Source organism: Pogoniulus pusillus, chromosome 40 (genome assembly GCF_015220805.1).
Source record: "Pogoniulus pusillus isolate bPogPus1 chromosome 40, bPogPus1.pri, whole genome shotgun sequence".
Lineage (NCBI taxonomy): Eukaryota > Metazoa > Chordata > Aves > Piciformes > Lybiidae > Pogoniulus > Pogoniulus pusillus.
Window position 1 is genome coordinate 4,018,124 of NC_087303.1, and position 14,411 is coordinate 4,032,534.

At 56.5% G+C, this 14,411-nt stretch overlaps 2 protein-coding genes across 14 annotated transcripts in view; one reads left to right on the top strand and one right to left on the bottom strand.

Annotated features, from left to right (window-relative positions):
- Positions 1-527: 527 nt before the first annotated feature.
- LOC135191634 (transmembrane ascorbate-dependent reductase CYB561) lies at positions 528-4,784 on the top strand. 2 transcript variants are annotated; one of them, XM_064174126.1, is made up of 8 exons: positions 729-817; positions 1,541-1,571; positions 1,677-1,830; positions 2,461-2,668; positions 2,832-2,930; positions 3,004-3,107; positions 3,202-3,359; positions 4,009-4,784. In XM_064174126.1, exons 4-8 carry the CDS (start codon positions 2,467-2,469, stop codon positions 4,205-4,207), a joined length of 762 nt encoding a protein of 253 aa, XP_064030196.1. In that variant the 5' UTR covers positions 729-817; positions 1,541-1,571; positions 1,677-1,830; positions 2,461-2,466; the 3' UTR covers positions 4,208-4,784. The 2 variants fall into 2 exon arrangements, with proteins under 2 accessions (XP_064030195.1, XP_064030196.1); XM_064174125.1 differs by lacking the exons at positions 729-817; positions 1,541-1,571 and adding an exon at positions 528-611.
- A 4,019-nt stretch (positions 4,785-8,803) lies between these two features.
- TANC2 (tetratricopeptide repeat, ankyrin repeat and coiled-coil containing 2) overlaps positions 8,804-14,411 on the bottom strand; it is a 327,280-nt gene continuing 321,672 nt past the window's right edge. For 8 of the 12 annotated variants that reach the window (XM_064174070.1, XM_064174067.1, XM_064174066.1 and 5 more), the window contains one exon: positions 8,804-13,300. In XM_064174070.1, the coding sequence (XP_064030140.1) occupies positions 11,326-13,300 (1,975 nt within the window). In that variant the 3' untranslated portion in view covers positions 8,804-11,325. The remainder of the gene's footprint in view (positions 13,301-14,411) is intronic. The other 4 variants (XM_064174071.1, XM_064174069.1, XM_064174065.1 and 1 more) reach the window with 1 other exon arrangement.

Consider the following 14,411-nt stretch of genomic DNA (forward strand, 5'->3'; position numbering starts at 1 on the left):
CTGTCCAGGGAGGTGGTGGAGTCACCATGCCTGGAGGTGTTCAAGAAGCTGTGTGAGTTCAGTGGTCATGGGAGTTGGAGTGCAGGATGCGGCAGGTGGTGCTGGAGGGCTCCCGGGAGGTTGAGGAGGGGAGACCCTGGGGACACATCACCCTGCAAGTGACAGAGCCACTGAGCCCCCTACCTGGGACAGGACCCAACCCCAGCCAGGCTTTGGGGTTCCTGCCTGGTTTGGAGCTGGGGTCTCACACGGTGTGGGGGCTCAGATAGGTGTGGACAGGGTCTGGCACAGTTCGCGGGGCGAGGCGGGGGGCACTGTGACACAAGCTGCCAGTGACTCGCCCCCTCAGGGTCTGTCCCCATCATATACAGACCCCTCCCTTCACCGGCCTCACCCCCCGAATTTTCTAGCTCCCCTCCCCTGCCTGCAATGCCCCCCTCCTTCTGCAGCCATGCTGAGGGGCGCACCCCCCCCCCCCCCCCCCCCCCCGCTTTGCCATCGCTCCGTTGCCTTGCCAACGCAGAGTCCCTGTCCCTGCTCAGACACTGTCACCGCTGGGCCCGGCACTGGCAGCACCGTCTGGCACCGGCAGCACCGTCTGGCACCCGCAGGTAGGGTGGGCGGGCAGCGGGGGCGGGGGGGAGGAGAGCGTCTACCTTCAAATCCCCCCCACATCACTCAGCCTGCCTCCCACCCCCCCCCACCCCCCACCCCCGCTCTTAGGTGGAGTGAGCTCCTCCCCTGCATGATCCTACAGCCCCCATCCAGAGCACAGAACCCTCCCAGGAGCCGGAGGCGGAAACGAGAGGCTGCCTGGGTACCCTCCCTGGCTACAAGGGGAGGGTTTGACGTGAAGAAGCTCCCTCCAAAAGAGGAGAGCCCTGACTTTGCCGTGGAATGGGGGACTGGGGCTGTTTAAGGGTGCAGAGGGTCAGAGGTGGGGTTGGGAGGGTGCTGAGTGAGGCAGACCCCCACCACAGGTTGGCTTTGTAAAGGTGCCTGTCCCCCTCCAGCTCTCCTGGTCATTGCCGGTGGCTGGGAGTGGTGGATGGCACAGGTCCGGGGATAATGGAATAGTTCAGGGGCTAAAGGGATAGATTTGGGGCTAAAGAGATAGTTTTGGGTCCAATAGGCAAATCACAGAGCCCAAAAGTTGCCCCCTTATGTCCCACTGCCAGTTCTCATGGCCCGGGGAGTCATTCCTTGTCCCCCAGCATGGTTGGAGACCAGTTTGGTCTCCCTGTGCCAGGGGCACCAGGTGTTTGCATTTGCTGGGAGGATGTGCAGGGCAGGATGGGTCCACCGAGACACCCACTGGCAATGCCCACCTGCAGCCGGCAGCCCCATTGGAGGGGAGAGGGTCTGGGGGAGGCTGTTGGGTTGCAAGAAGGTAGTGGTGCCTCTTGCTGCTCCCCCCTCTCCCTGTCCTGGTCCCCATGTCCATCCCACAGAGCATCCCATGGCCCCGGGCTCTGAGAGCAGTCAGCCTTTGTGGTACAACCTAATGGGATAAACCAATTCCCTTAACTCATTTATCCAGCTGATCCAATAAAGGTGGCTGGGGAGAAAGTGTGTGCGTGGTCTTAATGCATCCCCCCCCTCCCAGTCCAAACGCCCCCAAGCCCTGGCAGCACCGTGGGTCGGTCTGCTGCAGCTGGCTAGCTGCTCCTCCTCAGAGGCAGTCACAGTCGGGCCAGGACAGAGGTGGGACGTTGGCCCCTGGGACTGGCACTCGGCACTGGCTGACTGGGAAGCAGGAGGGGGCCGTGCTGGTGGAGGCAGCTCTGATCCCTGGGGCATAACCCAGCACGAAGCACGACGTGGGTGCAGGTGGGTCCTGGGAACCATGGCACAGCCCCTGAGTGTGGCTGCGGTGGGACTGGGTACCACAGCGTGCCCATGTCCCTCCCCAGCATGGGGGTTCGCTCGGCCCCGTGTCCCCGCGGGCTGCGGCTTTTGTCATGGAGGAGGGTCCTGAACAGCCTCGCCCGTCCCTGCATGGGCTGAACTGGGGAGGGGGTGAGGGTGAGACATGGGATGGGGGTGGAGTGGGAGAGATGAGGAGATGAGGATGGAAGAGCAACGGTCTGGAAGCGTAGGGACGGAGAGATGAAGATGGGGGGCATGAGGATGGAGGGATGGCGTGGTTGAAGGGGCTGGGGCAGAAGGCATGGGGCAGGAACAGAGAAGTGGAGGCAGAAGGGCTGGGGCAGGAGGCAGGAGCAGCAGCGCAGGGGCAGGGGCGCAGGGCTGGGTGTGCCGCCGTGGCCGGGAGTCACCTCCGGTGTGGGTGACGCACCAGGAAGCGTCCGGCTCTGCCCGGCTCTGCGGCAGGTGAGGGCGGAGCGGCAGTGCCGGATGCTGCCCGCAGCAGGACCCTGCCCCGGGGCCGGCTGACCAGGAGCCGCTGCCCCGCGGGGCCGCCGGTGGTTTCGCCGCCCCTCCTCTCTGTCCCCGCAGGCCGGCATGGACGAGGCTCCGACGCCCGCCAGCCCCGCGGGGCTCTCGGCGTACGTGGCCGTGTCCCAGCTGCTGGGCCTGACGCTGCTGGTCACCACGGGCGCCTGGCTGGGTCGCTATCGGGGTGGTGTGGCCTGGCACAGCCCTCTGCAGTTCAACGTCCACCCCCTCTGCATGGTCCTGGGCATGGTGTTCCTCCAAGGTGACGGTGAGCAGGGCTGCAGCCTGGCAGGGAGCAAAAAGGGGACAAAGTGATGACAAATGAGACTCGGAAGATGCTCCCTACCCACGCATGCAGCACTCCTGGGAGATGTGGGGTGCCGGGGAGGTTGGGGATGCCCACGGATGCTCATCTGCCTTCTCTCTGCCAGCTCTCCTGGTCTACCGGGTGTTCAGGCACGAAGCCAAGCGCTCCACCAAGGCTCTCCACGCGCTGCTCCATGGCCTGGCGCTGGTCATCGCCCTTGTTGGTGAGCACCAGGGCTGGGCTGGGCGGATGGGGCTGGGGCCACAGCCCTGGCGGTAATGGGCTCCTCTCCACAGGCATCGTCGCTGTCTTTGAGTCACACCGTGCCAAGGGCATCCCTGACATGTACAGCCTGCATAGCTGGTGTGGGATGGCCACCTTCGTGCTCTACCTCCTGCAGGTGAGGATTAGGGAGCCTCTGGGACCCCCCCCCGGAGGGAGGGGAGACCCTGCAGCACCCCATAACATTCCCATACCCTGTAACATCCCCACAGTGGCTCCTGGGCTGCGGTTTCTTTCTCTTCCCTGGTGCCTCCTTCTCGCTGCGCAGCCAGTACAAGCCCCATCACATCTTCTTTGGGATCTCCCTCTTCATCCTCTCCATCGTTGCCTGCCTCTTGGGCATCACCGAGATGCTCCTCTTCAAAATCAGGTGGGTCGACTGAGCAGTAGCCTCCTCAAGCCCCCTGAGCCCCATCAAAGGGCCAGCCCCTGAGTCTGGCCCCTGCTCAAGCTATGGCTCTGTGGCTGTTAAACCTCCCCCTGAGGCTTTAGTTCTGCTGCTGCTGCTGCTGAGTCACTTGCCAGATGAGATTTAGCAGGGGTTCAGTCCTGTGACTGGGAATGGGGATAAAGCATCCACCACCCCCTCTCTGCAGCCAGGTGTTTGCAGAAGCCCCCTCCTGGAGGGGCTCTGAGACCTCTGCCCTCACAGCTGGCAGTGGAGCCAGCTGTACACTGAGCCCCCCCCAACCTCTGTGGCATAGCACTGTGGGTACATGGCCAGGAGTCAGTCACACAAGGAGCCACCTCCCTATGCCTGGGGAGCTGCTGAGCTGCCTACGACTATGCTATAGGACTGTGCCCCTCTGCTGTCATCAACAAGGACTGTGCCCCTCTGCTGGCACAGTGTCCCTCCACAAAGCGAGCAGCATGCAAGAAGTCTCTTCTTGCTCTGATTTTGGGGAAAAAGGCCTCTCCCAGGCTGTCTGTGCAGAGAATGAGGATGAGGAGGGGTCTAACCCAGGATAGGTACAGGCCACCTGCACCCTGAGACTTAAGCATTCTCCTCTGTCTGCCAGTGACTCCTACAGCCACTTTGTACCTGAGGGCATCCTGGCCAACACCCTGGGGGTGCTGCTGGTGGCCTTTGGGCTGCTGGTGGGCTACGTGTTGACACGAGATGACTGGAAGCGCCCGCCCCTGGCTGAAGAGCTGGCCCTCTCCATGGATTTCAAGACCCTGACAGAGGGTGAGAGTCCTGGTGATGGCAGCCAGTGACATCTCCAGCTCCCTAGCGTGGGCTCCTCGTGGTGTCCATGGGATGTCCCTGTGTGCCCTGTCCCCAGTGCCTTGGGGCTCTGTCCAGCTCAGGGTGACAAGGACAGCTGGAGAAGGAAGCATTTGGTGTACTGCTGCCCATTGAGTCCAAAGTTGCTTGGCCTTAATCTTCCTCAGCTGTGCCCTGTGCAACCCCTGGTGCCCCCCCAAAGCCTGTCTCCAGCCCTACGGGGACAGCAGTTCTGCAGGAAGTGGCAGGGGCTGACAGCAGTGCTGGGATGTGAAGGATGGGGGTCCCCAGGCTCTGCCCTGCTCTGAGTACTGGGAGCCCAAAGCCTGTTTGCAGAGCTGATGGCAGAGGGGAGATTTTGCCTTCACTGAGGTTCCCACTTGCTGGCAGCTCACCACCCTCTAGCGTGGCCACACATGGCATCTGCTCCCCAAAATGGGCTCCCTTGGGGGCTCCCCAGTGTCTGCAAGTTCAGTATCTTCGTATCTGAAGCCTTTTCCCCTCTCACATGATGTGTTTGTTGTCTGCTCAGTGGATGCTCCCAACCTAATAAATGTTTGCAGCTGACCCTGTCCTCCTCCCGTCACTGTTCTCCTCTCATCATTTTGGGGTACCCCTGAACTCCAACATGCTGTGAGAAGCTAGGAAAGGAGCTGCCAAGGGACTGTGGAGGGCGAGGAGGGTAGCTGGGGTGGGATTCTCCTTTCTGGGGCCTGTGCCAAGCACCCACTAGTGCAGAGTTCAGCAGTGACTTCTTATCTGTCCCCATCCCCACACAGGGACAGTCAGACCCTTGCACTACCCTGATGTCCCCAGGTAACAATCATAGAATGGTAAGGATTGGAGGGGACCTCTAGAAATCATCGAGTCCAACCCCCCTGCTACAGCAGGGCACTCACCACAGCCTGCCCAGGATCACAATGTCCAAGTGGGTTTGGAATCTCTCCAGAGAAGGAGTCTTCAGAACCTCTCTGGGCAGCCTGCTCCAGGGCTCCAGCACTCTCCCAGAAAAGAAGCTTCCCCTCATGCTCAGGGGGCACCTTCTGGATTCCAGTTTGTGAAGTTTCTCCTGAAGTTCAGGTGAAACCTGTGTTCAAGTTGTGCTCACTGCCCCTCGTCCTACCACTGCCCCCCACTGCAAAGCCTCTTGCCCCGCAGCCTTTGGATGTTGACGAGCATTGAACAAACCCCTCTCAGGCTGCCCTTCTCCAGGCTCAACAGCCACGAGGCTCTCAGGCTGAGTCACTTCCAGGTGGAGCAGCCAGAGCAGGCTCCTTCCCTCCTCGCAGCAGGGGAAAAAGAGGAGGCCAGGCCAGGCGCCGCTTCCAAGTGTTAACCATTTATAAATAAGTACATTTGTTCATACATACAGTTCTCATTGTACAGATTACAACCTGTATACATCGGGGCGAGGGCTGGGGTGGGTGGGGGGGGGGGGGGGGGAGGGAGATGCATTCTTTTGAACTTTTCACATCTATCTCACAGCTCACATGTACAGACAAGAAAACTCTGCTCAAGCAAATACAGCAAAGGAAAAAAATATGTTTTCTTCTTTCCTTATAGAGGGGAGGCGAAGGCCTCCGCTGTCGGCAGGGGCTGCTCTTCCCACTGCACAATATCACGACTGTGTGGTGTTCCATATATCAGTAGAGAGAACAGAACATGCACTGAGTAATATACTGTACAGGGAGAAAGTCCTTTACATCAGAGTTATAGAAAAGCTAAAGGAAAAGTGTTCTTAAAGTATCTTCCCAGCGAGTGTCTCGGAGGATGGCAGCCAGGGGAACTGTACAAAGCACAGAGTGGGCCTTACTTTTTGTTAGGTGTTTTGTACCAAACTCAGATCCTCTCGGATGTGAAGACAGAAGGGAGACAGAAGGCTGAATGCAACACTATGGGCAAGAAAAGGCTGGACAGGGATGATGCCAGCGGCACTGGCAGAGTCCGCACCAGTCTCTCGGGTATCGGTGGGAGCGACAAAAGGGACTTTACAGAGCACACAGTGCTGCTCTCGCTGTCTGGCTCAGCAGCGCCCAGCGAGGCAGATCCACGGTCAGGTCACCCAACCCCCCCAAGCACGAAGCTTTCCCCCACCCACCCAGCATACCCCAACCCACCGGAGGAGACAACCCACAGCCCCCCACCATCCCTGGACAGCATCACCCAGCAGGGACAAAAGAAGTCTTTTGAAAGGCAAAGCAGCCCCCTCTGTTTTCACAACGATCGGATGTGATCTGGGCAGACGGGAGCCGGCTGCTGACTCCCCAGCACTGTGGCGGCTAGAAAATGAGCAGGAGGAAGGATAAGGTGGGATGGGGTTGGTGTCCGTTGGCCTTCCCGGTGACGGCGGCGCCGGCTGTGGTTTCTCTGGGGTAGGTCTGTAACAGGTGTGGCGAGATCCAGCTGCATACAGTCAGGAGTTGGACACGAACGCATCTTGCTAAAGAATTGAGCCCTTAGTGGTTTTGTATTAGAAAAAAGAGTTTGATTGACTGAAAATCCAGCAATTATTCACAGAAATCTGACCAAAAGAAAAGAAAAAAAGCAACCAACCCCAAACCACCCAAAACCCCAAACCCAGGCAGGTTAACTTCCAACCATTGTGCTTTGTGTCCAACATGTGCCCCGCCGGACTTCGCATGGGGCAGCCAGCATGGGGTGAAGGCATCTATCCGCAGAGGTCCCAGCGGGTACAACAGCTCTTCCCCTAAGCCCTTGGTGACACACCTTGGTGACACACCTTGGTGACAATCCTGGTAGAAGAGTTATCTCGAATTCCCAAGGCTAAAGCAAAGTACAACCACCAAAGAGCTCGGGACAGCTCACCACAGACCCCACTCTGCAAGGAAGGTGAAGGACGAGCAGGCACGCCGGCTTGCTTTTCTCTTAGGTAAGGCAGAGCTGGCACTTGGGTTTCAGCCTGACTTCTTCTGGGTAACCCTGAATACACAGCAACCTTCGGCCGAGGGGCAGGAATGGCTCCAAAGTTAGTAGCCACCCTGGCTCCAGACCTCATCCAAGCCTGGCTGAGGTGTCTGTCACATGCACACACCGAGGGTGGCCCTAGCCAAGCGGTTTTCTTTACAGCCAGGGTCAAGGGAATAAAAAACAAAACACAGAAGTTTCAGTGCTGGGACAGACCCACCTGCAGGCACCAGTGGACAGACAGACAGACAGACGCACGGCTTGCTTTGTTGGGAACTGGGCACCCTGTACCCTCCCAAGCAGTGGTGCAGAGAAGGTGGCTCAGGTTGTGCAGTGCTTTTGCCTTTGGAGATGGATCCCAAGGGATCTACCTCTGTAAACCTCTCCCTTTTCCAAGCACTTCAGATGCCCACTAATGACTATCTTCAAAGCCCTCCAAGACCTTTCTCAGCCTGGCTGGTGGGGACCCCTGCAGAAACCCCTACAATGCAGGTGTCCCCTCCCCTGGGACCAGAGCATCCTCCCAGCCTGGGAGGCAAAGCAAGAGCTGGTGAATCCTCATCGAGGGACATGGCAGACACCCACTTCTGAAGCTGGGAGAGAAGATTTCAGTGCTGTGGCATCACACTCAGCTCTCCGAGTGGCTCTGGGCAGAGGATGGGAGACACTTTGTGTGAAGAAGGTCAGCTAAATACAGGGGTGGACTTCAGCACCACCTACCCAACACACCCCAAGAACCAAACCTGGAGGTTTCCACATCAAGAACCTGGTTGACTCAGTGCACCCAAGAACTCTGCCTGCTTGCACAGCAGGGGCTCGCCACGGCGCCGCTGCAGCCGGGGAGGGGCTGGGGGCACTGGATGGCCACCAGCAAAGAGCAATTCAATGCACAGCACGGACGGAGGAGACAGCACCATGTCTGAAGCTGTGTGTGCTCCACTGACACCTAAGATGCCAGTGGAGGGACATAGGTGAGGTCTGAGCCTCACACTCCACCCAGCCACCTGCACAGCAGTGCTTCACCACAGGACCACACACAACAGCACAGCACAACCTTGGCTCTTTGTCCAAGCCAGATCCAAACCATGACTTTGAGGACATGGGGACTGCCTGAAGAAGGGCTCTGCCAAGCAGAGGGTGTGCTCCTCACCCACTTAAGGGAGGGGGGGCACAGCAGCCAGCCTGCCTCGGCTGTGCCTACAAGAATTGCTGGGGAAGTGCTTTAAAACCACTGCAAAGAATTTTGTCCTTAAAAATTACTCAATCTGTTGATGCTTATATACAAGAGTCAGTTCTTGTGCTATCAATGTTGTGATTCAGTGTTTCTTTCCTTTTTTTTTCCCCTTCCTTCCCCCCCACACCTTTTTTTTTCTTGAAAAATAACACTAAGAGACCAGAGCTGGTTTGCTATTTGCTAATGAAGACACTACTTAATGCTTAAATGTCCAGTACTTCTCATAGTAACAAACTCCAACAGTAAAGTGCACCCCATTTAGAGAGAGAACGGATGGAAACCCCTTAGTGCAAGAACGCAGCACAGTGGTAGAGTGAGAAACACCTGCACGTGGCAGCAGTCAACCCTCCCTTCAGCTTGGTGCTTGTGCTCCTAAGTGTGGCCTGCTTTCCTTTTCCCCTTAAAAACACCTTAATAAACCCCAAAGTTCTACACAAAGTGCTGTGAGGGGACTGGAAGGACAGTCCTGGGCGCACAAGGCAGTGAGCAGTGAAAGCAAAGCAGGGGCAGCTCTGGCATTGCTGCTCTTGGACTGTTCTGTTTGCATCTTGGTGCAGAGAACCAGCTCACGGCCAAAGCGTGCCTCGCTCAGTGTGTGACATGGATGGGAGTGGATTGGGTCACTTTTTCCTTTCAAAGAAGCAACTGAAAGTGGGGAGCCACTTGATCAGAAAGCTGGAGCAAAGCTGCTGGTGCTTCTCCAGACCTACACAGCTCCTAGCTACAGGTGCAGTGCATGGGGAAGAAGAAATTGGTTGCTCCTTCCTGTTGGAGATGAAATTGGTCACTCCTTCCACAGCAGTGCATGCTGTTTGAATAAAAAGAGAGGAAGAAAAGCCTCATCACACTCTGCAAGGAAAGAAGCACAGTTCAGAGCTCTGTGCTGGCAGCTGCTCACCCTACCAAGGGGTCTCCCAGTCCCCTCACTGCACTGAGCCCTGTCACAAAGCACTGTCAGCACTGGGCTGCACCCCGAGAAAGGAAACACCAACCTCAACCTAAACACTGCCCCGGAGAAAGACCAAACGGTGCCAAAGAGCACAAAATTCTCCAAACTCCACAGAGAAAACACCTGAATGCTCTCAATGTGTCTATGAGACACAAGCCTCCACCATCCCAAGGTGTGCACATCCCACTTTGCTCTGAGCAAGTTAGGCAACGAAACAGCAACAAAGATGTGCAGGACCACACAGAGAGAAAGGAAAGAAAACCCCCACTGAAGCCAGGGTTTGATGAAGAGTATGGGACCAAGTCCTCAGCTGGTGTAAATGGATGGAGCTGCACTGGTGTCACACTGGGGATATGTTTGCTGACACCAGTGGAGGTTGGACCCCACGATTTGGTTCAAGAAGTCTTGCAATCAGTTGGCATAGCCCTTGGGGATCACCAGAAGGTATCAGTCCTCCTGCTCGGCACTGCCATCGCTCCCCAGGGCTAATATGAGTGAGGTTTGGCATGGGCAACAGGCACTATTTTGCTTTAGAACAAGCTACAGGGTTATCCCTCTTCCACCCCCAACCCATCCCACCCTGCTCCCTCAGCAACTGAAAAGGCGAACAAGAAACCCACCAGGAATAAATGAGGCTGTAAAGAATGTCCTGGAGCAACCCCCCCCCCAAAAAAAAAACGCAGAGAAAAGTGAAAAATGATTGCAAATGCTACTAAGAGGATGCTGGAAGCATCCCCTGCTCTTCATGCCATGTCCTGATGGGACTGCATTTGATGGATAGAAGAAAGCGCAGGAAAAACCAACCCAGCCCAATCCATGTCCTGCAAGAGACGGTGGAAACGAAACAGAGACGTCAACTACAGCTCCTCAAGAAGGAAAAGAGGGTCTCCACCATCCAAAAGTATGAACTCAGCAACTGCCTCCCAAGATTTTGGGAAGGGATCCTTAAGGAGCACAGCCCCGGGTAGGAGCGAGCTGCAGGGCTGGCTTTGCTGAAGGACCTCTCCTGCCTCAGGACCCACCACACCACGCTCTGCACCCTCACCATAGAACCACCTGAAAACAAGGAGCCCAAATTTTCCTCCTTGAATACCATCTGCTAAGCCAGACTTTGCTTTTCCTTGCAGAGAAACCCCCCAACCAAATGAAACCCCCCAACATTAAACCAAGGTGGTGTAATGTGTGAGGTGCAGCTGGCTGCTAATGGCATGAAGATGTTTTGTGATCCCAGGCCATTCCCAAGAGGTTCCTGGCCAGTTCCTTTGGCTGACTAAAAACACTTATAAAGAGCCAACCTCAACCTCTCAATGCTCATTAAATGCCTCAGTGTCAGGGCACCAAGCAGGTATCTTGGAAAGCAGCAAAGCCTGGTGTGATGCCCACCCCTCCCAGCCAGATTAAACTGTGCCAGACCGGCTGAAGCGGGGTGGTTGTGTGCATAGCTACTGAGTATTAAAACACATCCTGCCCTCACTTGCTCTTCGAGGGACAAAGAGCTAAAGGACCCAGTTGGCATGGGGACCTGGGAAAGGCTCCTGTGATGATCCCTGCTCTACTTCCACTCCCATCAGAACTGAGTAAAAGCTCACGGAGGCAAAAGAAACCCTGTTAAATCCAACATGATCTCTGGAGGTCCCTTCCAACCTCTAATGATTGTCTCTTGGAAAGGAGCTGGTTACCTCCCGCTGCCTAGGGGCTATTTCTGGGCCACCCCACCCCACTAAGATATCCTGCTGGGAACTTGGCTGGAACTGGGCAAACGCTACTGGGCTTGGCTTGACGTTGGCTTCATGGTCAGCTAGGGAACGAAAGGGCTGGAGCACGTGCATGGCTGTCTGACCACCACACAAAGTACCAGAGCAACTTGGTCATGTAGCTACCAAGGAGAAATCAAAATAATAATAATAATAATAATAATTAATAATAATAATAATATGCATGGAAATCAAGCTTGGAAGTGTGTGCTGAAAACATGAGGGTCTTACTCCAACAAGCGTCTTTTACACATTAGACTCCACAAATGGTCTCTTTGGTTTGATTGGGGATGTCTGCCCTTGCCTGGAGTCCCTGGAGAGCTGCCTGTACAGGTTGTCCTGGTAGGCCTGCGCCACGGGCAGCGTCCTTGCCACCTTGACGTCGGGGTACGAGGAGGCTTGGGTGACTCTCTCCAGGAGGTCTCCTCGGGACCCATTGGCCAGCATCCCATGGGGGCTGTAATAGTCTTCCTCTAGCAAATGGCCATTCTGTGCATTGTTGGTTTTGTTATAAAAGGCAATGTTGCTGATTGAAGAAGGAGGACTAAATGACTCCGGCTGGGGGAGGTTGCCAGGAGACGTCGGACTGATGACAGTGTCCACTGATGACACAGCCCAGGTCCGGTTCTGCTGATGCAGGTGGGGGTACTGCTGAGTCCGAGCGGTTTTGTCGATGATGCCCATGAAGGGGGTGGTGCGGGAGCGGGCAGGCTCGCTGGGGTAACCCCCCTGCGTGGGAGACACCGGAGAAAGCTCATCGCACGACCTGTCGTAGGCTGGCTTGAGTGGGATCTCCATCTGCTGAATCGAGGCAGAGGGGCGGAAGTTGGGAGTCAGGTTGGAGGTGGAGGAGATGCTATTGCTGGAAGGAGAGAAGCGGAGGCCAACGCTCTGAGAGTGGAGCAGAGGCCTGGGAGTGGGCGGGTGAGGTTTGATTTCGCTGGGGTTAACGCTGATGGGCCTTCGGATGAGATGGGACACGTCTGGAGAGCCCAGCTGGTTGGCGGGGAGGGCAGAGCGCTCCAAGTCGAGCTTCGAGTGACACACTGGGTAGTAGGAAGCGGACTGGCTGCGCCCGATCTGAGGCGTCTGGCTGTACCTCATCCCTCCCCGGTACGCCGAGGACGGCCTCTGCGGAAGGTCTTCTTTGGCCAGCCCTCCGTGCTGACAGATGGCTCCGGCGCTGAGGCTTGCCTGCACGTGCTGCACTGGTCTGCTGTCCCCAACGATGCCTCCGATGGAGCCCTGGTACACCAACCTGCTCTGGCTAACCCCCATCTCCCCTGACGCCGACTGGTACTTGCTGGCCATCGAGTGGGCAACCTGGCTGTAAGCACCGGTTGGGATTACAGTACTCGAATGGACGGCTGAGCTGGGCTGGTTGCTCCTCACGATCTGTGCCTTGGCTGGCTGCAGCCTCAGGCCCTGCTGCGGCACGGCCACAGGCAGCTGGGGCATCTGGAAGGACCTCTGTGTCATCTTGGATAAGGGAGACTTTGGCCTACCAGGGAGCTGGCTGACTCCGCTGGGCTCCTGCTGGTACCGAACCGGGGAGCCGGACTGTGACCTGTAAACGCTCATGCTCTCTGCTGGGGGACTGGCACGGTACTGAGGCCCTCTGCGAAGAGGAGAAGGTGGTGGGCTCTGATATTCCTTCCCTTGGCTTCCAACAGGAGGTGGGCTGAAGCGGTAAGAGGAGCCCTGGTGAGCAGGGGACGTGTGTGGAGGACTGGGTCTATAATGTGAGTTTTGGTGCGTTGGAGACAGAGCAGGAGATGTGGACTGGTACCCCTGCCTGGTTGGTGAACCCACGGAGCTATTGGACCTGAAATCAAAGACCTGATGAGAGCCAAGAGGCGAGCCAGAAATATAGGCTGAGTCTCTGTGAGCTGGGGATGGGGGTGGGCTCTGGATGATGGGCAGCCCTTGGTTTGGCCTGGACTCTGTCTGCAAGCCAATGGAAACATTCTCTACATCCTGCTCAAGGTATTCCTCCTCAAAGATATCTTGTACAGAATACAGCTCTTCGTGCTGGGCCTCAGGTTCAGGCTCCGCTGGCAGCGGTGGTGGCTGCTGCTGCTGCTGCTGCTGCTGTTGCTGCTGCTGCTGTACCTGCCTGCACTCCTCTTCCACCCGCATCAGCAGCCGCTGGATCTCACGGTTGTTGGGACACAGCTTGATGGCCTCGTTCAGGTCCTCCAAGGCTGCTGAAAACTGCCTGCTTGACAAAGGGACAGAAATGAGAACTGAAATTACTCCAGATTTGAATGGAGCTGTGCTTGGAGGCTCCTAGGGGGGTTAAGTGGCTTCTCTGTGTTTCTGAGGGACACGCCTGCAATTGCTACCACTGTGATGCTGAGATGCTGCCACTCACTGTGTCTCTCAAACTCTACCTTATGTCCTTCTCTCACATGTATTTTACCCAAGCTGAAGGAAAACCATCACCAGCTATGCTAGGGAAGTGGGGAACAGAGTCCTGAGCAGCAAAGTGGCCTGTCCTCTGCAGTGTGTGCTACAGTGAGGTCCTTGCTCCTCATCACTCCATCACAAGCTTTGCCCCAGCGTTAGCCAAGGGGAACCCACAGCATCACTTGCCAAGAGCCAAGCTCACCACTGCTGGGCACAAGAGCAGCTTTGACTAAGCTGCAACCACTGGCGCCAGTGCAAACTGAACCTCTGCCTGATGCCAAGACCACCCAGAATCAGGGCTGGCCCCAGAGCTCAGGGGTTCCCCGGGGTCAGCACTAGAGGCAAGGCTTGGCTCTGCAGCTGTGCAATGGCTTTGGCTATGTTCTTCAGAGTGAAAGAATGAAGGAAGGTCAAAGAGCCCACCAGCCCCCCCAGGGAAGCCCCTGTAAGGGAAAGGCCAGTCTGTGTGGAGGGAAAGGGAGGTGGGGGTTTGGGGAAGAGGGTTGTCATTTACAGGGACACTGTTTGCTTCTGAGCAAAATCATCTGCTTGAGCATCTCATCTGAGGGCATGATCACAGGAGAATTCCCCAGCACCTCCCAATACCAGCCTAAGCTTTTGCACAAGCCACTGAGGAGCAGGTGGAGGAGGAAAAGCCTCCTGTTCCCTGGTCTGTGCTGCTAGGCATGAACTGGGAAAGAGAGAAGAAAAGTGAAAGTGGTCAAAAGTGGTCCAAAAGCAGAAAGCTGGAGAGATCTGGGGAGAAAAGGACACTTGTGTGTGTGTGTGGAGACTGAGATCATCTGCAAAGCAACTCAGTGCTCCTCCCTTACAAGTGTTTTGCAAACAATGGAAAGGAAAACCATTAGAGGGAAGGCATGAGGGCAGTGTGGCTCAGCAAGGACTTCCCTGCAGAACACAAG